Source organism: Terrapene carolina, unplaced genomic scaffold (assembly GCF_002925995.2).
Source record: "Terrapene carolina triunguis isolate 2854851 unplaced genomic scaffold, T_m_triunguis-2.0 Scaffold53, whole genome shotgun sequence".
Classification (NCBI taxonomy): Eukaryota; Metazoa; Chordata; order Testudines; family Emydidae; genus Terrapene; species Terrapene triunguis.
The window spans coordinates 6,976,590-7,000,798 of record NW_020664404.1 but is presented as its reverse complement, the minus strand read 5'-3'; the positions used below and the strand labels follow the sequence as shown (position 1 = coordinate 7,000,798).

General features: G+C 42.9%; 1 protein-coding gene across 1 annotated transcript in view; it reads left to right on the top strand.

Moving 5' to 3' along the window:
- Window positions 1-23,320, top strand: part of CDCA2 (cell division cycle associated 2) — a 31,977-nt gene extending 8,657 nt beyond the window's left edge. The window contains exons 6-15 of the mRNA XM_029912915.1: window positions 5,755-5,993; window positions 6,454-6,541; window positions 13,912-14,165; window positions 14,638-14,689; window positions 15,734-15,810; window positions 16,598-16,735; window positions 17,254-17,437; window positions 19,656-20,972; window positions 22,589-22,591; window positions 22,985-23,320. Of these exons, the coding sequence (XP_029768775.1) occupies window positions 5,755-5,993; window positions 6,454-6,541; window positions 13,912-14,165; window positions 14,638-14,689; window positions 15,734-15,810; window positions 16,598-16,735; window positions 17,254-17,437; window positions 19,656-20,944 (2,321 nt within the window). The 3' untranslated portion in view covers window positions 20,945-20,972; window positions 22,589-22,591; window positions 22,985-23,320. The remainder of the gene's footprint in view (window positions 1-5,754; window positions 5,994-6,453; window positions 6,542-13,911; window positions 14,166-14,637; window positions 14,690-15,733; window positions 15,811-16,597; window positions 16,736-17,253; window positions 17,438-19,655; window positions 20,973-22,588; window positions 22,592-22,984) is intronic.
- The last annotated feature ends 889 nt before the right edge of the window (window positions 23,321-24,209 follow it).

Genomic DNA, 24,209 nt, shown 5'->3' with positions numbered 1-24,209 from the left:
CTGTACCCCAACAAGAGTAATAGGAGATTCTCAAGAGTGTAGAAAAGAAAATAACCCAAAGATAGGAAACAGTCTCATGTAAATGATTCTTTTGCTGTAATTCTTGATATTTGTTAATCACTCTGAACTTGCTTTGATTTTCTGAACCTCTAATGTTGTTACCTTTTTAAAAAGCCTTTCTCTTCTAAAAAGCTTTATTTTATAACTAACAAGTATTACAACACATTACAAATTTACGTTCTAATAAGTTTCAGTGCCTCTTCATTCATACTTTAATGTTTCCTTTCTTTAAGTACTGCAGCTCTAAAAGCTATTTTAATGAGGAGTTAAGTATTCATATAAAAACAGTTTTCCAGCTCTCAAAATATTTAGTCCAATTTGGAATGTGTTTTTTGTAAAGTTTTATGTCACATAAATAGTAATTATTTGAAGCATTCCTTGAAATAGAAATATCATTAGATTCTAAGGGTATGTCTACACTACGAGGGTAGTTCGATTTTTACTTAAATCGAATATGTGGAATCGATATTGCAAAGTCGAACGTGTGTGTCCACACTAAGGAGAGTAATTCGACTTTGTGAGTCCACACTAACGGGGCGAGCATCGATATTGGAAGCGGTGCACTGTGGGCAGCTATCCCACAGTTCCCGCAGTCCCCGCTGCCCATCGGAATTCTGGGTCGAGCCGCCAATGCCTTCTGGGTAAAAAAATGTGTCGTCATCCGTCCGTCACTAATGCCCTCCCTCCCTCCATGAAAGCGCCGGCGGGAAATCAGTTCGCGCACTTTTCTGGTCAGTGACAGCGCGGACGCCACAGCACTGCTATCATGGATCACGCTGCGACCATCGCTGCAGTTGTGGCCGTTCTCAACACCTCGCAGCTTATCATACACCTTTCCCTGAGGCAGATGCAGAGAAATCAGGCGAGGAGGCTACGACACCGCCGTGATGGCCTGAAGTCGGAGAGTAGCACAGAGCTGTCAGAAACCACGAGCCCCAGCGCCCAGGACATCACTGTGGCAATGGGTCATATGGATATTGTGGAACGGCAATTCTGAGCCCGGGAAACAAGCACGGACTGGTGGGACCGCATAGTGCTGCAGGTCTGGGATGAATCCCAGTGGCTGCGAAACTTTCGCATGCGGAAGGGGACTTTCCTCGAACTTTGTGAGTTGCTGTCCCCTGCCCTGAAGCACAAGGACACCCGGATGCGAGCAGCCCTGACTGTCCAGAAGCGAGTGGCCATAGCCCTCTGGAAGCTTGCAACGCCGGACAGCTACTGGTCAGTCGCGAACCACTTTGGCGTGGGCAAATCTACCGTAGGGGTTGTTGTCATGCAAGTAGCCAACGCAATCGTTAAGGTACTGCTCTCAAAGGTAGTGACCCTGGGAAACGCGCAGGTCATCATAGATGGCTTTGCCGCGATGGGATTCCCAAACTGCGGTGGGGCTATCGATGGGACTCACATCCCTATCCTGGGACCGGACCACCAGGCCAGCCAGTACATCAACAGAAAGGGCTACTTTTCAATGGTGCTGCAAGCACTGGTGGACCATCGGGGACGTTTTACAAACATCAACGTCGGATGGCCGGGCAAGGTTCATGACGCTCGCGTCTTCAGGAACTCTGGTCTGTTTAGACGGCTGCAGGAAGGTATTTTCTTCCCGGACCACAAGATAACTGTTGGGTATGTGGAGATGCCTACAGTCATCCTCGGGGACCCAGCCTACCCGCTAATGCCCTGGCTCATGAAGCCCTATACTGACGCCCTGGACACAGAAAAAGAACTGTTCAACTACCGTCTGAGCAAGTGCAGAATGGTAGTGGAGTGTGCTTTTGGCCGTCTCAAAGGGAGATGGAGAAGCTTACTGACTCGCTGTGATCTCAGCGAAACCAATATCCCCATTGTTATAGCAGCTTGCTGTGTGCTCCACAATCTCTGTGAGAGCAAGGGGGAGACCTTTATGGCGGGGTGGGAGGTTGAGGCAAATAGCCTGGCTGCTGATTACGCCCAGCCAGACAGCCGGGCGATTAGAAGATCCCAGCGGGACGCGCTGTGCATCCGGGAGGCTTTGAAAGCAAGATTCCAGACTGAGCAGGCTAACCGGTGACTGTTAAGTTTGTGGACACAGATGCTGAACCTGCCCCCGTTTCTTTACCCAGTTCATTTTGACTATCCTCTCCAGTTACATACCCCCTTCCCCTTCCCAAAAAATAAAATCAGTTCTATTTTGTTAATGAACACCGTTGTCTGTATTGCTGTTTTCGCGGGAATGTTTTAAACCGGGGACGCAGACTGTGGCGGGGGGCGGGTTTAGTGTTCTGATGCAAATGATGCTTCTAAACTCCCGGAATGACAGGCTCCGCACTGGTGCACTGGTTATTTCAATGGAGCCTGCCAGCACTCCTGGGGGGGACTGCGTGTATGTGTCGGCTATGTGACTTTCTGGCAGGGGGGGTAGGGTTACAGATCCCCTGCTGCGTGGATCTGTGAGCCAGGATAAGGACCGCTGCATAAGATCTGTAACTGCCCTCCCCCGCCACAAAGTCACAGAGCAACCCCTCCCCCCCCCGCCCCCCCCCAGAACATGAAAACCACCTCCAAGACTGACCAGGGTAACCAGTGACTGCACTGTGTATGTGTCCTGATGCTGGACCTGACCCCGCCTCTGTACCCTGCTAAAGGTGACTGTCCTGTCCAATTACCAAGCCCCTTCCCCCCCTTCAGAAAGACTCTCCTCCAAAAGAACAGGATGGAAACAGTAATGAACAGGAACAAATATTTTATTATGAACCACACATGAAACGTGGGGGGTGAAACTTGGACGGGGGCTTGTGTGAGGTGGGTAGGAAAGGACTTTTCAAATTTTGGGGAATGAGAGCCTTCTAGTGCTAGAGCAGTCTGCAGGGGTTGACTGAAAGTTTTAACGGCCCTTGCCGCCCCTCCTTCTTTGGACTTTGGGTGAGGGTGGTGTGGGACTTGGTGGCGGGGGAGGGCGGTTAGAGAGAGACTGCAGCGGGGCTCTGTCCTCCTGCCTCCGGTCTTGCAGAACATCCACAAGGCGCCGGAGCGTGTCCGTTTGCTCCCTCATTAGTCCAAGCAGCTTTTCAGTAGCCTGTTGGTCCTCCTGATGCCACCTCTCCTCCCGTTCCATGACTGCTCGGTGCATTTGTGACAAGTTCTCCCTCCACTGTGTCTGCTGGGCTGCCTGGGCTCGGGAGCAGCCCATTAGTTCTGAGAACATGTCTTCACGCGTCTTCTTCTTCCTCCGCCTAATCTGCGCTAGCCTCTGGGAGTGTGCTGACAGGCTGGGTTGGGAGACAGTCGCAGATGTGTCTGTGTGAATTGTAAAAAGGGAGTGAATTCCTGAGACAGATAAATTAAGTTGTGCACAAAGAACCTAGTCTTTCTCTGTGAACAAGACCATGCACTGCACCTCTCACATGCGCACTCAGAACAAGGTCGAATTTTCGGCCCTCGCCTTCAGTGCCTGTGGACTTGCGGTGGTCTTGGAGTGATCTGAGAAGCGTGCCTGCAGACCTGAACTTCTGTAGCTGGCAATCATGGTAAGCCGTAGACTTGTGGCTGCTTAAAACTCTATTAGTAGCACTGGCCTCCTTTCACATTGCTGGCAGCAGAGACTGGCATTGCTTTCAATCAGGCAAGCATGAACTCGGCCCCGTCCCACCCCCTCGCGGCTGTCCCAGGGAAAGATCCCTGTATGCTGCCCCTCTCCCTCCACCGCGTGGCTGTAAAGCAGTCCCAATGCTAACATTTCCCCTCCCTAATTCAAAGCAGGGCGTCATGAGCGACATCACCCTTCTGAGGATCTCGGACAGCCAGAAGGAACGCATGCTTAGGGAAAGCATGCAGAAACCTGGGCCGTATGCCGCCATGCTATGTCGTGCGATGATCCCGGAGTACTATATTGTGTCGTGGCGGGGAAACGTCTCCTACCACGGAGGGCCAAATAAGATCGCCCTACCCAGGAACCTGATGAACAGGCTGGAAATCTACCTCCATGAGACCTACGAGGAGTTCTCCTATGAGGATTTCGCCTCAATCCCCGGCCATATTGACCGGATTTTCGCCTAGGTGCACTGGGACTATAGAGTGGAGCGTCTTGGGCCGCAGAATCATGAAGTACCGGACATTGTAAAAATTTTTTTAAATACTTGGGACTAAATTGTGAAGAGCCTAAGGCAGAGAAATCATGAGAAATCCTTTGTTACCATTGTAAATATTCCAGTTTTGTAGCAGATAATTTTTTACATGTTTAAAGCACTTTGGTAAAAACACATTGTTAATATTATGAATATTCCCGTTCTGTTAAAAATAAATGTTTACATGTTTACAGCACTTATTGCTTGATCCTTCCACTGATTCTGTGTCCGGGGTAAGGGATGGGGACGGTTGGTACGGGATCTCGGCAAGGGTGATGAAGAACTCCTGGCTGTCGGGGAAATCAGCGGTGCCAGCTCTGTCGACTGCCTCGTCCTCCTCATCTCCTTCTTCATCTTCCCCGTCTGCTAACATGTCCGACGAGGAACCGGCCGCGGACAATATCCCATCCTCAGAGTCCACGGTCACTGGTGGGGTAGTGGTGGCGGCCGCACCTAGGATAGAATGCAGTGCCTCGTAGAAACGGGATGTGTGGGGCTGGGATCCGGAGCGTCCGTTTGCCTCTTTGGTTTTTTGGTAGCCTTGTCTCAGCTCCTTGATTTTCACGCGGCACTGCTTTGCATCCCGGCTGTAGCCTCTCTCTGCCATGGCTTTAGAGATCTTCTCGTAGATCTTAGCATTCCTTCTTTTGGAGCGCAGCTCTGGAAACACGGACTCATCGCCCCACACAGCGATGAGATCCAAGACTTCCTGATCAGTCCATGCTGGGGCCCTCTTTCTATTCTGGGATTGCACGGTCACCTCTGCTGGAGAGCTCTGCATCGTTGCCACTGCTGCTGAGCTCGCCACGATGTCCAAACAGGAACTGAGATTCAAACTGCCCAGACAGGAAAAGGAATTCAAATTTTCCCGGGGCTTTTCTTGTGTGGCTGGTCAGAGCATCCGAGCTCGGACTGCTGTCCAGAGCGTCAACAGAGTGGTGCACTGTGGGATAGCTCCCGGAGCTATTAGCGTCGATTTCCATCCACACCTAGCCTAATTCGATATGGCCATTTCGAATTTAGCGCTAGTCCTCTCGTTGGGGAGGATTACAGAAATCGATTTAAAGAGAGCTCTGTCGAACTAAATAGCCTCGTGGTGTGGACGGGTGCAGGGTTAATTCGATTTAACGGTGCTAAATTCGACATAAACGCCTAGTGTAGACCAGGCCTAAGAAAGGTGAGGTTATAATTAAGGAACTTTTATGATTAACATAGATTTCACATAAAAGTGTGATAATCCATCTCTCATTGACCATTTCCCTTAACTGCATGTTAAACCTCCAGAAAATAGGGAAGTATAACAGAAATGCTGACACAATCTTAATAGAAAAGAAAATAATTGAGGTACTATAGCAGCTATATTTTAAACACAGGAAATAAACTACCATATATGATATTGTATGGTGGTAACTCATGCATAATGCATCTCTAATGGAGACCACAACACCAAAAACCTAACTTCTGAGGAATTCGCACATTTAAGCAGCTTTTGAGACTAAGTAGCAGCATGCATGTATTGCAACAAATGTTGAATTTTTTAACATTACATCTAAAGCCCTTAAATCTTGATATTTATGTATTCATTTTGAAGATATTACTTCTGAGTGTATCAGTGAGGAAGTTGGAGGTAATACTGGATCGCAGCTAAGCAGAAAGAAAGTTACCTTTGCAGAAGAACTGAGCTTGGAGATATTTGATGAAACCATGCCACCTATTACGCCACCACAAAAGGGAAACCTTCCATCCAGTGAAAAATCACATAACGGCTCCTCCTGCCTTCGATCTGTTCTGAAGAAAACACCAGTAAAACTACCGACGGAAAACGTGAAGGTTGGTGTATTGATCTCATCCATAAATATAAACTTGAAACGTTAAAGAAGCATTACTGTGTTCACTACTCAGTAACTTTTTTTAACTGAACCATGTTTTCCAAGAAACATCTTTTTTGACTAATGGTATAACAAAATGCATTGGAAGTTGTATTAAACAGTTGTTAGGTTGTGAAAGGGGTATGTCTGTGACCTTTTTTCATATCCAAGGTTTGTCTTATTTTATTTTGAAAGTTTCAGGGGGCCTTCAACATGTACAGTACACATTCTAAAAAACAAGATTATCTAATGCTCAGTTTATGCTGATTACTAAGAATTATTTAAAGAAAATGACTTTCATTATCCTTTTTCAAAATTGAACACTGTATAAATTAAACATGAACAGGCAAGCGTTATAACAATAATAGGTGTATTACATTACTGTATTGATTAGACAGGAGTAACACTGTTGATCTTAATAGGAACTCGTAAGCAATACTACTGGCATGGAAGGAAATGAACCTCTTTTATTCTCTGATCTTTCAAGAAGTTGTGAAGAACTGCAAACAGGTCAGAAATTTTTATACGTTTCTAAACTGGCATAATCTTTATTTCCCATTAATTAAAAGGAACACTGTCAAGTTGAACTTGATGCTGTTGCTGCTGGTCACTTTGTTGCAGAACTTGAGGAAAGAGTGTAAGTAAGCAGTGCACAAATGTCATCCTATTTCATGGGATAGGTAGTACAACGGACAAAGAAAAAGAGGAAACTATCTATATGCAAAGTACTATCAAATTCTCAAAGTGAATGGGGGCGGGGGAAGGAAGACAATATCACTAATTTCTTTCTTTCAGCAATCTTTGCCATTATACAACAACAGGTACAAAACTTTAAGATGGAAACATGACTTCAAGTGGACAGTGCCCATTTAATATATTTTTTTTAATAGTGAGAAGATATAAGAAAACTGAATATTTAATATACAGCAATATCCTTGGGATATAACTTTTAAAATACTTTCAAAGTTAAAATGTTTTTGTGAAAAATTGGTCACGGTAGGATTATATGATTGTCTGAAATTGCAAATGACAGAAGGGCTTACAGTAGGTAAAAGGTTACTTTTTGGCCTGTGGCCAAAATACCATCTTGAGCTGTGATCCTGTTGGACATTGAGTCAGTTCTTAACGTGGAGAACTTTTAAGACCAGGAAGTATTAATTGGTTTGATTAGTAGCAAGCTTCCTACCCTCTGACTCAGTACTTAATACTCCAGGGCATACTGTAGTTCTGGAGGGGCCATTTTCACTATACTGTGTCAAACTGAGGTTCTGACCACCTGAAGTTATAAAAATTCCATGATTCTTTTCTTAAATGTTATGGTATTTTCCCTGTTTCCTGGCCAAATTACAAATTTGGCCAAATTCCTATTGCATTATGGATTCCGCCTGTCTAAGCTACTCTTGTAATGTCAGTTAGATGTGACTCAGTTTGCTTTGTCTTAAACTACTGTGTAGGATTGATGCAGGCTATTAAACAATGACTGTCTTACCCGAGTGCTGACCGCACTTGAATGATGGAAGAAGATGGAGTGTGTGAGGGCTAGACCCCAGTGTTGCAGCAGGGAAGGAATTGTCTCGCATAGGCATAACTCCTTTCCTGGACCCAGGCTAAAAGGAGATTAATCTGTAAAAGGGAGCATTCTGGAACTGGTGAGGATCTTATCTGTATTAAGTTTGATTAGACATAGATTTGCGCATTTTATTTTATTTTTTGCTTGGTGACTTACTTTGTTCTGTCTGTTACTACTTGGAACCACTTAAATCCTACTTTCTGTATTTAATAAAATCACTTTTTACTTATTAACTCAGAGTATGTATTAATACCTGTCGGAGCAAACAACTGTGCATATCTCTCTATCAGTTTTATAGAGGGCGAACAATTTATGAGTTTGCCCTGTATAAGCTTTATACAGGGTAAAATGGATTTATTTGGGTTTAGACCCTATTGGGAGTTGGACATCTGAGTGTTAAAGACAAGCACACTTCTGTGAGCTGTTTTCAGGTAAACCTGCAGGTTTGGGGCAAGTAATTCAGACCCTGGAGCAGACGGGGGTGTCTGGCTCAGCAAGACAAGGTGCTCGGGTCCCGAGCTGGCAGGGAAAGCAGAGGGTGGAAGTAGTCTTGGCACATCAGGTGGCAGCTCCCAGGGGTTTTTTGTGATCCAACCCGTCACAGTGGCATAGTCGAGCAGGATCTGTGCACAGCTGATTGCTTTGAGATACTGGTAGTGATTTTAAGTGAGTTTTAAGTGTGGTGGCTGGAAAACAAAGTGGTTACTGGTTTGTTATTTTCTGTTTGCTTATTTCGGTGGAGGGAAGTAGGGACAGAAAAGGAAGCAAAATAAAGTCTGAACACTGAGCTGAGTGCATCTCAGTTTCAGTGAACTGCAGAGGGGGTGTGGCCCAGCAGAAGAAAGCAGGAAAATGACTACCAGTGAAGCAGCTAACAAACTAGAGCTGGCTAGACTGGAAGCAAAAGAGAGAGGTTTCAGAGTAGCAGCCGTGTTAGTCTGTATCCGCAAAAAGAACAGGAGTACTTGTGGCACCTTAGAGACTAACAAATTTATTAGAGCATAAGCTTTCGTGGCCTACAACCCACTTCTTCAGATGCATCCGGAGAAGTGGGTTGTAGCTCACGAAAGCTTATGCTCTAATAAATTTGTTAGTCTTTAAGGTGCCACAAGTACTCCTGTTCTTTTTGAACATAAGAGTGATGGAGAGGGAGGAGGCTGCCCACAAGAGAGCAATGGAGGCAGAGACAGCAAGGGTGGAGGCAGAGACAGCTGCCCACGAGACAGCTAGGGAGGCCCAGAAGCATGAACTGGCTGTAATGGAGTCGAAGAGACAAAACCCTCCACCTGCTGGCTCCACTTTCCCAAAAATCCATAAATGGGAGCAACTGTGTCCACAGTATGAGAAATCCAGCGATATTGCCTAATATTCCATCACCTTCGAGAGACTGTGCACCCTCTATGCCATCCCTGAAGATCAAAAGATGACCACATTGATAGCAAAATTGACTGGCAGAGCTCTGGATATATTCAATAAGATGCCTATTGATGATGCTTCAAACTATGGTAAATTTAAGGGTCTGGTTTTGAAACACCTGAAACCTACAGGGTTAAATTCAGGAGTCTTAAGAGGGGATCTGGATTGAATAATGTGGCTTATGCCAATAAAATGAGAGATTTGGTAGATAAGTGGGTGTGGGGTGGGAAGGAAAGGCATTACAAGCTTCGAAGGGGTATGTGATCTGGTTACTCAAGAACACTTCCTGAATATGTGCAGTGATGATGAAAAACAGTATTTGTGGGACAAAAAGGTAAATGCAGTGGGTGAATTAGCTGGGTTTGCAGACTCTTATGAGCAAGCACAAGCTGCAATCAAACATAAACCACTGGCAGAGGGGTACAGGGTCGGGGGAAAGCAGAATCACCATTTTACCCCTGGGAAAAAGGAGGCTGGGGGGTCACCTCCCCATTCTCTGGTACTTGCCCCAAATTTCCTGTGCAAGCAGAAGAGCCCAAGAAGTGCTGTCATTGTAAGTCCAATGAGCACCTGAGGAATAGGTGTCCCTTGCTGAGTGGAAACAGGCAACAAGTAACACATGAAGCTGCGGCTTCTCAGAGCCAGGCTGTGGCCTCTTTCCACACAGGATTTGTAAAGCTTGCTTCCACATAACCAAGCAATGAGCATATGCATGCTGTTAAAATCAATGGTGAAGTGCTTCTTGGATTGAGGGACACAGGTGCTGAGATTTCTGTGGTCAGGAGGGACCTGATCCAGGAGAAGGATTTGTTGCCAGGTAAAGTGGCAGAATTAGAGCTGGTAGGGGGTTACAAAGTCCTTGCACCTTTAGCTAAAGTACATGTGCAAACTCGGGATTTGCAGGCTGAACTGACTGTTGCAACAGCAGCACACAATTTTGCATCGTTTCTACTGGGGAATGATTTCTTTAATGTGGCAGAATCTGTCCCATGGTTGGTTAGCAGTGAGAAGAAATCTTTGTGCTAAAAGCCCTGGAGGAGGTGGGTGAAGTCACATGGACTGCTGGGGGAATAGGAGGGTGTCTCTTAAATTCCTCTGCAGCAGTAAAGGATGCAGCTTTGGGGGCAGGGATGGTTGTAGCCAGTTCCTGTAGCCCCGGGGCTCAAGGGAAGTTCCAGAGGGAAGGGCTGGAGGAAGCCAGCTCCTTTTCCATAATCCTCTCCCCGGGGGAGGGGGATGTACCACCTTGTAACAGGGGGGCCACCCCGGCTGCTGACTGCCAGGAAGTTACAGGTCAGCAGGGGGCAGGACCTGCCCTGGGATGCACAGAGACATGTGTCCCGAAGGTGGAAGTTGGGGTCCTGGTGATGGCCGTGGTGGGAACAGACCCCAAGGACTCTGTAGCTGGGCGCCAGCCCAACCCGAGTGAAAGGGTGGGGGATTTTGCTGGCCAGTGAAAGGTCTGTCATAGCTGGTAGCTGTGAGCCCACAGCTGGAGCAGGGTCACCTTCCCTTTTGGGGGACACGAGTGTCTGACCCAGAGGGAAGCCCAGATGGAAGGTGGGGGGAGAGGCAGAGAGTCCCACCCACCTTTTGTAGGAAAGGACTTTCCCAGGAGGAGGGTGAAAAGTCTGCGTTTAAAATGTCAGTCCCCTCTCCTCTGGATCAGGTTTTAAGGGAAACCTGGGGGTCAGGTCTCCTGGAGGGGGGAGTCCATCCAGCTAACCTGTTGGGAACAGAAAGTGGGGTGCCCAAAGGGGTCCAGAGCACCCCATTGAAAGATGTTGTTCTTGCTACACTTGTAAGAGATAAAACTATCTCTCCAAGACAGGGCAGGGGAAAATCTCTGCATGGGTGGAATTTCACAAGGGAGTGGGGTCCAGCCCAGAGAAATTCCAGAGGGGGGGGCCGAGGGCAGGCATGGTTGCAGTACACCCTTTCCTGGCCAAAGACCCAAACACATGCCTGAATTAGAAGCCTTCCCCAAAGAGGCAGAAGAATCTGCATCGGAGTGCCTACCAGAGGGCACAGAGAACTGGGAAAATGCAATCGATGCTAAACAAGTTCAATTGAGTGAATGAAGCCTGTCTACCGTAGATTTGCTGTTAACCTTGTGTCTTGCTAATTCACCTATGGGATAAAACAAAAGAATTCATACTAGTGGTAAACCCTTTAAAGATGTGGGACATACCTGATTTGTGGAAGAAACTGTTGTACATGCTAGGGATGGTGACAAGACAGCCCCACCAGCATGTTACTTTTCAGCCCATACCTGTAAAAAGCAGCAAAAGCATAACCGGCCCATGCTGCTGTGTAGAAGGGGAAACTGAGGCACACTGCCTCATGGCATTGGTGGCTAAATGCCAAGACACTTCCACTTTAACAGATATTGCTGTCTGCATTCTATTAGCAATACTACACCCCAAACTGTTTTCAGGCATCTGGGGATCAGAACCCCAAAACTGGCTAGGATCCTTAGGAATGACGACATATGGCTTAAAGGTACTGAAAAGGAGTGTGACAAACAGGGATTTTACATGTACTGCCTCCGCCATGGACAGTGTCCAAGTCTCTGGCAGTAAGCCCAGGGGGAGGGTATGATGGTATCTCCCATAAGGCTTTATGGAAATATGCTTAGAATGTGTTTTATGCTACATATGCCATGTAACATATCTCAAAGGTTATGATCTACTGAATGTATTAATCCTATTTGTATGCATGTATCATTTTTGTATTTGAAGTTATGAATGTTGGCTGTGTACTGGCTTGATTTCTAAATAACCCTAAGGCTTGGCTACACTCGGGACTTCACAGCGCTACCGCGGCAGCGCTGTGAAGCGCGAGTATAATCGCGCCACCAGCGCTGCGAGAGCGCTCTTGCAGCGCTGTATGTACTCCACCTCTCCGAGGGGAGTAGCTTGCAGCGCTGCAAGGGAGCGTGCAGCGATGCAGGCACTGATTACACTGGCGCTGTACAGCGCTGTACTCGCTGCGCTCAGGGGTGTGTTTTTTCACACCCCTGAGCGCAGCACGTTGCAGCGCTGTACAGCGCCAGTGTAGCCAAAGCCTCCTGGAGAAAGAAATATTGAAATTAAGTACTTAATCAAGAAATGCTTAAAGGACAATTTTCAGAGTAGCAGCCCTGTTAGTCTGTATCCGCAAAAAGAACAGGAGTACTTGTGGCACCTTAGAGACTATATAAATTTGTTAGTCTTTAAGGTGCCACAAGTTCTCCTGTTCTTTTTAAAGGACAATGGATCTTGGAATGCTCCAATCCACATAAGAAGTCTACCTGAGGACATTCAAGGTAGCATGTCAACAATGGATGCCACTTGTAAAAACTGTGAGTCATGCATGGACATGTGACTTGCCCAGGTAACTCCTAAACTCCATCTTGGAGCTGGACTTTGCATAGGGGTGAGGAGGGAGTCTCCACCCAAAAGAGAGTCTATTTAAACCCCTGGGAGACTCCTCCATTTTGTCTTCAGCTGGCTAAAGAGAGAGCATCTCCACCCCTCAGGATACTTGGAAGAAACTGGAACAAAGGGCAGTGACTGCAAGGGGTGTGAGTGATTGCTGGACCCAGGCTAAAAGGAGATTAATCTGTAAAGGGGAGCATTCTGGAACTGGTGAGGATCTTATCTGTATTCAGTTTGATTAGACCTAGATTTGCGCATTTTATTTTATTTTGCTTGGTGACTTACTTTGTTCTGTCTGTTACTACTTGGAACCACTTAAATCCTACTTTCAGTATTTAATAAAATCACTTTTTACTTATTAATTAACTCCGAGTAAGTATTTAATACCTGTTGGAGCAAACAACTGTGCATATCTCTCTATCCGTGTTATAGAGGGCGAACAATTTGAGTTTACCCTGTATAAGCTTTATACAGGGTAAAATGGATTTATTTGGGTTTAGACCCCATTGGGAGTTGGGCATCTGAGTGATAGACAGGAACACTTCTGTTAGCTGCTTTCAGGTAAACCTGCAGGTTTGGGACAAGTAATTCAGACCCTGGGTCTTTGTTGGAGCAGACGGGAGTGTCTGGCTCAGCAAGACAGGGTGCTGGGGTCCCGAGCTGGCAGGGAAAGCAGGGGGGAGAAGTAGTCTTGGCACATCAGGTGGCAGCTCCCAGGGGGTTTCTGTGATCCAACCCGTCACAGGTGGAACCAAAAATGTGCTTAGGGTGTGGGGGGGCGTGGAGGAGCAGTGACACAACATCCATTTATCTCTTTGCACCCAGAGCTAAGGTCCAGGTTGTTGTACAGAGGCACAGCTGAGTTATATGCAGCCCAGGCCACTATTCTGAAGTGACTATCTTTGATAGGTAGTAGTTTAGTTTAAAAGATGCTCATTGCAGTGGTGGTGGATGGATAACTGCCCTCCCAGGTTGGACTGAGACCCCGAGCATGCAGGCTACTGAACTGATGTAAGGTGATAACTAACTTTTGATATTGTTCTAACATTTTCACCATAACTATAATTTAACACTAACTTTCAAGCAATATTTGGATACATCAGAACCTGGCAGTCCATCTTACCTATTGAATAGCTTCTTCAGGGGGATCCTGATAAGAGTAACTCTGGGATTCCTTTTTTATAGTCAATAGTTTTCTATTTCTTCCTACCAAAAACCATAAAGCAATTCATCTTCAGTTATATTTGAGTTTTTTGTAAAACTAGGTCTCCTATATTTTTGTCTCCTTTTCCCTTAGTTCTCAAATCTGTAATACTGTAGATCCATACTGAAAAATCCTGTTGACTTCATTAGGAATTCTGTGCTTGAAATAATTGCCTGTTCTCAAGTCTCTAAATAAAATAAGAGAATTTAAAGTGAAATATTTCCATTAATCGCATTTGAAGTCACTATGAATTTAATATCTTTTGTTACAGATAGAAGCAATACTAAAACAATAGACACAACAGATGAGTACAGCTCTGAAAAGCCAATGAAGAGAAAGAAGGTTACTTTTGGAGAGGAGCTAAGCCCAGAAGTATTTGATAAAACCTTGCCTGCAAATACACCATTGCATAAAGGAGCGACCCCAATCAGTAACCCAGGCTCACAAAGAGATAGCCCTTCCACAGTAATAAGTCCTATGAGAGAACCTTTATCCCAGCCAAATTTTGATGACTGTGATGGTGATGTGAGTTTGCTTTAATTTATTACAATGGCTACTTAGTCTCTACAATCAGTCTTATCATTCCATTTTGTTCTTTTTTTTTAAAAAAAATTGAAATGTCAGATTAGTCCAGATATTAACATCTTGGAATGGTTACTCTTTAAACATTAAATTGTTTGCTTCAATTGCCTTACGCATCCTGCATAGCTGTTCTGCCTGCAGATTTGCCATTTGGAGTGAATTCTGTTACAATATTGGAAGTATGTCGTATTTAGCCTCATTTTGTTTCTTGGGCCTTTCATACTTTTTGTAGAGACATTATGAAACATGGTATGTGTGACAATTAGTAAGTTCCTTCATCCTGTAAAGAAAGGAAAATTCCATTAGGCCATTCATATGCCACTTTAAGCAGGTTTTTGAAATATTGAAAGAAGGGGGGTGTGTGTGTGTGTGTGTGTGTGATTTTTAACGTTTTGTTTTGTTTTTGTAAATACAGGAATATGTTAAGCCTCTTCAAGAGTCTGTAGCAGTCCCTGAGAATAGGAAAGGTAATAAAGTTGGGTTATAATATGGCTTCTTAGTTTGTATATTTGATATCTCTTAGCATTTGTGTGTCTTAGTTAATGAAAAAATTTTAGGGAAAGATGCCAAGGACACATGCTTACATTTGCTATTGAACTATGTTTAATGCTGCTGTTTGATAAAACTTGAAAATAACTTTGGGATAAACAAGACACAATGTTGAAGCATCAGAAATGTTAATTTTTCACTGGCTTGTAGGCCAACTCAACCTCACTGAAGCCTCAGAATTTGTTTGGTGTGTGTGCCTGGTCGAAGTTGAATTTACTGCTTGTTTTTCATGTTTTTAATTGAGTGCCTAGTGTGATCAGCATGTAAAAAATGTATGGTGATGTGGTGGACATAAAGGCTTTATCAGCAAGCATTTAGGATTTGATTTCACATTCTGCCTAAAAGGTTCTTTTGGTTAGACCTACTCATTTATAGCCTGATCATGCACATTGAATCATTGGGAGCTTTGCCATTGATCCCGATTGGGTACAGGATCAATCTCTCGAACAATGTTAACTCCTGGTGAAATCTGGCTCTTTAACTGCGAGGTTCCAACATGAACTGGGCTTAGTAATTTGGATATATCTGTTTGTTTGTTTTTGGGGGTTTTGTTTTTTTGTTTTGAAGTCTGTATTAATATAGGGATTTTTACAATGTAAACAACAAACAAAAGCCAAAAACAAATTAAAACTCTAAAAATAAACAAGGTATGTGCATACCTCTTTAAGTAACCACGTTACTTTGCTGCTGTATTCTTTGTCCTCCCTTTCCTTACCCCAAGCCCTTCAGTTTTTCTTGTACCTGCTTGTCATATTTTGATCTACGACTAAATTTTTTCAGGGAAAAGGCTGTCTTGTATGGGTTTTTTTTTTTTAAAGGGCTTGGCATACTTTATACACTAAACAAATAAGCATAATTAAAAAAAGTTGAGACAAGGTGTATAGTGAGAGGAGTTATACCTGAAATTTCCCAAGACAGATATATCTGCTGTTCTTAGTTTAACCAAGATTCTTCTTTTCCAGTGTATTTAACAGAAATTAATTCCTTTGATAACAAAAACTCTTGTACCAGAATAACCCGGTCCTCTACTAAAAGAAAGGTAAGTATCTTTAATATTTTCTTTTGGTAATTTTTATTGAACTTCCATATAACTCAAATGTTAACAACTTTTTGTATTGTTAGATGTTGGTGACAAATGATTGAGAGCTTCCTTTAAATAATTTTAAAAATAAATATTGGTAAGATTAACAAAACAGTGATGCTTTCATAATTTTATTTTAAAAGTTGGTTTACTTTTTCCACACTCAATCTTGCACAATTATAAACTCTTCTTGATAACTTTCAAATTTCATTCCTGTTCACTATATAATTTTTTTGATTGCTGTAAGATCTTCAGGATATATGTGTGCGTGGTAGGGTTAACATTACAGTTAGGTCAGTATGCTGCAGGTAGTGATTGATTGGTGTTCCCAGCTAGCAATATTAAAGAATATGTTAACTTGCTGGCCCAGTAGTCTAATAGCAGCATGACACCCAACTATTAGCTATCAGGAACTTGTGGCTCACAGAGTTTCTTGCACAGGATTCTAACATATTCCAATACTATCCCTTACTAGACTCACTGCATAGAGGTGTATAGCTCTAGTTACAGGTTGGGGCACTTCAATGAGGAAATAGGATACGCCAGAAGACCCTCCTTAAAATAAATATTTAAAAAGGACAATATTTAACTGCATGGGGTGGGGGTAAATCTTTCTTCCTCGCTGCAATAATATTGCTATCGTGACTTCGTCGGTTAATCAAGTGAGATAAACATAAGATTTATAACTTTGAGATTGTTATGGCTTCTGTACTCTTTTTTAAAAAGAATTGATGTTCCTCAACAGTATATCAACATTTCAGAAGAGACTGGTGTTACCATCTCGACAGATATAACGGCCAAAAATGCTCAAGATATTAAAAATCTAAGAAAGAGCAAGGTTCAAAGAGGAAAGGAAAACAAATCTGCCCCCAAAAGGATATCTGTAAGTAACCGCACACTGCAGTTGTGTGAATATCTCACTTAATTTTTCCTGTCCTAGATGACTCCTGAAACTGGCTTATCATGGATGTCTTCAATAATTACAAGATCTGCTCATAATGTTTTTTGGTGGGTTTGTTTTTATGCCAGTGCCAACACACTTTTTTTATCTTATAGGTGTCTCACTCTCCCTAATCCCTTCCTGTACCACTGGTGAAGCTGGGCCCAATAGCCTTTATATACCTACAACTTTTATACCATTTTCCTTAAGACCTCTCTTATGAGAGGCAGGGGAAACCTCGTACAACAGTATAGCACAGAAAGGACCCCTTAAGCTTTCTCTAAGATGTAACTCCCATACCAGTTATTGTATTCAACAATGAATAACTTTGGTCCAGTTACACCATATTTTCTTAAAATATTACCTAAATGTATGCTTCTCCCGATAAATAAACTGTTAGTTGATATAGATTTATTGGAAAAACTTAAAAGGGATAATATGTTTTTTCTAAACCTTTTCAGAAGGTAAAACTTAGAGGTTATGGAGGAAAAAGAGGAAAGAAAAAGGTAGAAAAATCCTTGTATGGTCAGAGAGAAGTAGCTTCCAAGAAACCTCTTTTGAGCCCAATTCCTGAGATCCCAGAGGTCTTCTCTTCTGCACCATCTTCTCCAAACTCACCTAAGACACACATTCTGCTCTTCTCAGGTAATAGTCTTTCTCCCTTTCAGCCACTTTCACTTTTGATTTAATCAATGATAAAACTGTAAAAGCTGTTAACTTTCTTGCCTCTATGCATATATAAAAAGTCTAATAAATCTGACCTTTATCATCTTGTGAAGAGGAATCCTGGAGAAAGTGGGGGAGAAAAAAAAAATCATACTTCAGTGATATGATCCAGGAAATCTATGGTGCTGTTACAAAGCCCCAGCTGGATAAAACTACACTCTTCTAATGTAGCAATTTAAATTGAAATTGTTACAAGAAGAGCCCATCAAATAAATGGGGTGATTGGGTAAGGCAGAAAATCCTTGAGGTGGTCAATCCTGAACTTTGTTTTTTTGAAGGTTGGTTAGGTCCTCAACCTCAGGCTATCTTGTGTGATTTTTAGTTTACTGTAATTTTTTTTTTTAATGAATGGATTGACGCAACTGAGGGACCATAGAGGTACACTTCATCCATTACATTAAAGAAAAATATTGGCCAGGTTATTCTGAATACCTTAGAAGAATTTGAAATCTGCATGTTGTTAATCACTGATATGCCCAAAGGATGTTTTGATTAGCTCACTTGCCAAATTATATCTACGTTTTTTGAGCTTTGGACAAACTCCTAATGGGATTTAAAAAAACAAAAAAAATTTAGTCTTAAGCATCTATGAACAAACTGGAAATCTTATGTTTCCCTGTCTACCTCTGTTTTAACATTTTACATATAGTGTAAGTCTGTGCATGCACACAAAACTATGTTTCTCTAAAGAATGGGTTCTCAGGATTTTGGAATCCTGTGGCCCCCCCCACGTCATGTGACCTCAAAGTTAGTCTGTATAGATCTAGATCTGTTCCTCCTTTCTAAAAACTGCAATCACTAGCTTCCAGTTTGTCTCCTGGTAGTGAGGGTCAACTATTTTATAGATATTTTAGTTAAACTGATATTTCCGCCTCATGAATACTGTATCTTTTTATTTGAACACCAGCAATATGCTTCACACTGCACAAAAGAGAAGACCGGTTTCCTGCTCTTGGGAGCTTAAGTTCTCAGACAATACAGGCATGTTGCACAGGACGACCAAAAGATCAGTGTCTCATAGTGCTGCAAAAATGTTATGGTTGGAAAGAAATAGTAAAGATTTTTTTAAACTAAAAATTCATTAGTTGGTACTACAGTTGAGACTTGGGAAGTGTTCTGATTCATTTTGAAGGATTTGAAAGAAGAGAAGTGTAATTGCTTGTCCTATCAGGACAGGAAGAAAGTTTCAGGCATGTGTATCATAAAAGGAAGTGCAAAGGAGGAGTGTGAAGGAAACAAATGGAATAGTAGAAGTGGGAAGCTTAGTGCACAGTGTTAAATTTAATACAGTGAGGCATACAGAATATGAATTGTAATATTTAATTTTCAGGGGGGACCTTGTGACTATAATGCAATAGTAAGTTAAGCAGCTAGAAGAAAAGATAGACTGATTAGAAGCAGCATGGTGTCTTGACTACTGTAGCAGTCAGGTGGCCTGCTGCCATGTTGGTTATGATAGCTTGGAGCATGTCATCTGTTAATAAAATTCTCTTTGAGCCATGAGAGGGAAGGGTTAATGCTTTCCTTCACCTGCACCCCTGGATCCTTTAAATTTTCTCAGTCAACCCAATGTGGAGTGATCTTTCCACTGGAAATTGTGATATTTTACCTCTCAAATCAACTTCAAGTAAACCCTAACTTAATGGGAAATGAAGAGGCATCTCAAATGCTAGTATCAAAGCCTGTTTCGGATTAGTGTTTCTGGGCAGCTCATAATTCTGCCCATGATTGAAACGATATTGCCTAGCTGGTCTTGATGCACATTAACATGTCAGGCGTCCTCTGAAAGTATGCTGCTTCCCTATGCCTTTTATTAATTTGACTGAAGCCAGTCGGTCTCTTTCAAACTTTCCTATAAAATTCTGATTATTTGTAGAATGGTCTGACTAGAAAGACTGTATGCTTGAGTAGATGACCGGTGCGGAATAGCTTTGACAATAACTGCCAATGTTAACTACTTGAAACTGCTGTTCTTTGGGAGGAGAGTGTAAAATACTGTGACGGTTTTACTTCTTTGTAATAAATTGAAACTCTTTTTGAAATTTACATTTACTTTCAGGTATTCTCTTGAGTATAACCAAGCAAATTTGTGTCAATATAGCTTTTTTTAAATTGTAAACTTTGTATATCCTTTTAGATTATTCCAAATCCAGCAATGCACACATAGGATCTATGAATGAAGTCGTTGAACAGAAAAAAGTGGTTGGAAGAATCAAAAGGAAAGTGCCTATAACAAACAAATGTCCAAACACTAAAGAACTTGACATTGTAGAAGCCAGCAGCACCAGTGGCATCGAGTGTCAGTCATCAGACAGTGGCCCTGATCCTGCTTCAACCATTAATATTGAGGTGCTTAATATACAGGAAAACATTCAAACAGAAAATGAGCTGGGATCACCCTTAATGTCACTAGGACAGAAAGAGAGTGATGTTTGTGTGAATAATCAGATCAGTGAAGAAGACAGCAATAAGACCAGCTGTCAGCAGTCTGAGCCCAGTCTTATGAGAGAACACACTTCACCTATCATTGTAAAATCAAATTCTCTTTTGCCACTACTAAACACTATTATGCAAGAAATTAAGAGCACTTCCCCACTTGATACATCTGACGACAAAGAACATGAAAAAGCTAGAGATGTCTTAATAGAAAATGAATGTGTACTGGAAAGTGATCATCCTTCAAATAACTCAGAGATGCTAAATGAGCTAGAGTTCTTAAACCTGCAGGACATCAGTGTAAGTGAAAATACTCAAACTGGATGTTCTATTACAGACTTTGCAAGAGAACGAACAGCTGACAGTGATGCCAGTCTTAAAAGGTTCAAAAGGCCTTCAAGAAAAGGCAGAAGCACTATGTACCTTTCTGAACTTGAGAATCTCCATTTTGAAGCATGTGGAAACAATCTCTCTAGTTCTTATTCTAATGAGCAAGAACCCCGAATCGAAAATGACTCAGAAATGTTTAGTGATCTACATTACTCTATAGAACAGTCCTTCTTGAAGGCGAGTGAGGATCATGAAAAAAAGGTAAGACGCAGTATGAGGCTGCATAAAAATGCAGAAAATGAGGGACTTGTGTGGATTAAAATACCTACTGAGATTCACAAGAACTCTTTGTCAGATTCTGCTTGCAAATCGAGGAGGACAATGTATGCATCCATCTTTAAAGAATCTGAGAACATTCATCAAAGACAAGAAAATTGGATCCAATTTTCAGCTTTGGGGAAAGAGAACAATGAGTGTGTTCCTGTTGCAGGGGGTTCTTGCAAAACACGCAGGAGGAGCATGTGTGCATCCACTTCCCAGGAAACCAAAAATATAACTCAAACACGGAAAAAGAGAAGGGAAAGCCTTGTGTACAATGATAAAAATTACCAAAAGGAGTCTGAAGTGGAAGTATCCTTTGAGAACCATCCTAATGCCTAGGCAGATTGAGCCATCCATTTTTTTTTTTTTTTTTTTTTTTTAAAGGTCAGTATTTGAATGTAGATTTTCTTTGGCTTCAATTCAATTATCTGTATTTAAGTGTCACTTAAGTAATGCCCTATTTCTATTTCTCTTGTCACAGACATTTTGTATAAGTATTAATTTTATTTGTTCGTTTGCCAAGTAACTTAAATTGTCCTTTGGCTTGACAGTTTAAAAATGCTTGGCGAAACAACTGAGGAAAAGCAAGCTCAGCGTTGAGAGTACAGGTGTATTAGTCAGCAATGATGGGCAAACAAGGGTGAAGTTTTAATCTCTTGATGCTAGGAATCAGCACTTCCTATTTCTAGCAGAAATGGTACTGATCGCAAAGCAAAGTGATGAAATATTTCTTATAAGAATACTGGGAGCTACAAGGATTGATTCATTGAAGCAGTAGTAAAAGCTGTAACAAAAGTAACTGTCAAGAGAATAAATACACACTTCCATTATTTATTGGAAATATAAGGGGTTTCAGTCAGTTGAGGCAGAACACGCATGCCTCCTTCCTGTGGAAAGGATAGCCGTAGAAACTACTGAATTGTATCCCAAGATACATTTTGTTCCGTTGCTGTGACATTTACAGCCAAAGGAGAATAGTGTTTATAGAATAGTCTGCTTGTCTTAGATGCAAGATTTCTTTAGGGAGCAAGACCCAGTTGCTTGCTCACATTCTTTAGGATTCTTTATATTTAGATCTTTTCATATTTAGACCCACTTGGGGAAAAAAAATTACTCTAACTAAAATACGTACTGTATTATGGAAGTCTGGGGTTTCAAATGTTCTGTTGCCCTGATTTTTTTGAGGCAGGAATTATGGTTGATTATACTTAGCCTTGTGGAAAGCACATAGCAGTATGTGTTTGCCCTTGAAACTTTGGAGTGGTTACTGGATAAGATATGGTTTATGGGCAGACTCAATATGCATATCCAACTCACTGTGGTACAATCAGTAAGTGAAGTCTCTCATTCCTTCACTTGCATAGAGAAATGCCGGCAACCACACGTGGCTCTCACCTGTTGTGGGAAAAGAGAACCAAAGTTTATGGATCAAAAAAAGCAATATTGACAAACTTTTTAGGGGAGTGGGAAATAATTCATTCTTGATGGTGTTGGGTCTTCTTGACAGAGCATGAGTCAAACCCTAATTCCATTGTATTTTGAAGCCTACCGTCACAGTCTGTAAAAACTGAGTTTGTCTTTACTAGTTGAGCTATGATGGCTTCAGGAATACCCTTCCAGCTGTAATTATTTGAAGGATTGATATTTCCTATCTGCTGAATCCTGCCTTTATAAAAAATTACTTTTGAAATCCATGTAACTTTTTTTTCCAGATTTCAAAAACAAGCTAACAAATAGAGATCCTCTACAACTAACATAACAGTGAAGAAAGCTCCTGCTGGGGTGCAGACTTTTCCCATGTTCTGCAGAGACTTTGCTTTACCATCTTGGCACCAGCAGGTCTGGAGCTCCCACTGCTATGGACTTGTGTACTTTTCATTCGCAACTAATCATTAAGAAATCCCAATTTCTGCAGAAGGATTGATTGTTAAGCGTGTTTAATCTTTACTGTATACAACACTTCCTGTTTTAATGTTTAAGGTTAAACTGCCTAGAAAAGAATATGAACATGTCCAGAAAATGAAGTACAGTACTGCATAACTGCATTGTGAATGTTTTAAATATTCAGTGTATATGTACCCAATACAGTACTCAGTAGTTGACCTGCCATCTTACTGTTTGCTTATTTCTAGTTTGAGCTATAGAATATAAAATGTTGAATATGGTCTACTTAACACAATCAGTATTGTTTTCATGTTTCATGCTGTACTACTTCAACTGTGAGGTGAAATATGCCAGCTTTAAAACAGTTTCTTAATATTGAAAAATCATCTCTGTTGTAAACCTGTTTGACCACTTTGAGCTGGAATAAAATTTCTTATGTACTTTTGGTAAAGTTAGAAAATCATATTGAAACACTGTCTGTCTTATCCTATCTGCAGAGACCAACTGCCAGTCTTTCAGAAAACAAGAACTACTCAGGCAACTTTGCAAGAAACTTCATCAAAAGATATCATTTGTGTTGTACTGTTGATTTCAGTGACAGTTCTTCATCAGGACCCATCCACTTTCTTTTACTGTTTTATCAACCCTTTTTTTCAAGTCTTCATTAACTAAATGTTTGCACGTTTATCTGCTCTTGCTGTTCTCCACATTTTTGGAACTTGAACTCATTTCTGGAAGATAAAATATGCTCTCTCTAATGGGGGGAGGTTTGAGAGTTTGAGCATTGGCCTGCTAAACCCAAGGTTGTGAGTTCAATCCTTGAGGGGGCCATTTAGGGAACGGGGGTAAAAATCTGTCTGGGGATTGGTCCTGCTTTGAGCAGGGGGTTGGACTAGATGACCTCCTGAGGTCCCTTCCAACCCTGATATTCTATGTTAACAAAATTAAATCTACCACAGTGAAAATTTTAGACTTTGGTTTAGAACAGGCCTACGCAACATACGGGCCGCATGTGGCCCACGTGGGCTCACTGTGCGGCCCGCGGGGGGGGAGTAGGTGGGCTCCCTGTGCGGCCTGCTGGGGGTGAGTAGGCAAGCGGCAGGGTGGGGCCAGCCAATGGCTAGCCAGTGGGTGGGCAGGGTGGTGAAGAGGCCAGTGGCAGGCTGGGGAGTGAGGGTGAGCCAGTGGCAGGGGGTGGGGGCAGCAGCAGAAAGCAAGAGGCGCGCGGGGGCCGCCAGGGGGGAGGAGGTGAGCCGTGGGGGTCTGAGGAGGCGAGCGGGCGGGCAGGTGGGCTCCCTGTGAGCCGCCGGCGGGGGAGGGAGGCTGAGGAGGCAAGCCGGGGGCTGAGGAGGTGGGCGGGGAAAGGAGGGGCTTTATACTTGGCGGGGGGGTGAGGAGGCGAGCGGCGAGTTGGTGGCTGACCTGTTCTACTGATCTTGTCTCATAAAAATTGGTCCTTTTTGCTGCTTTTCTCTGGGCTAGGGGTTGTCCCAATGCTGCAAAGAGGGTGTTACCAAAGGAAAGTGCTGGCTTCTAACCCCCGAGGCCATCAGTATGTCTGCTTTTCTCTAGTCAACCCACTTGACAAGTTTAATTGTCCTTGGTCTGGCTCCCATCCCCTCTCCAAGGGTTGCAGCTGTCTGGAGGTGCCTGCCTTCCATTCACACCTCATTCATTCAACAGGGCAATTGATTACAAAGTGGGCGGGGGGGGGGGGGGG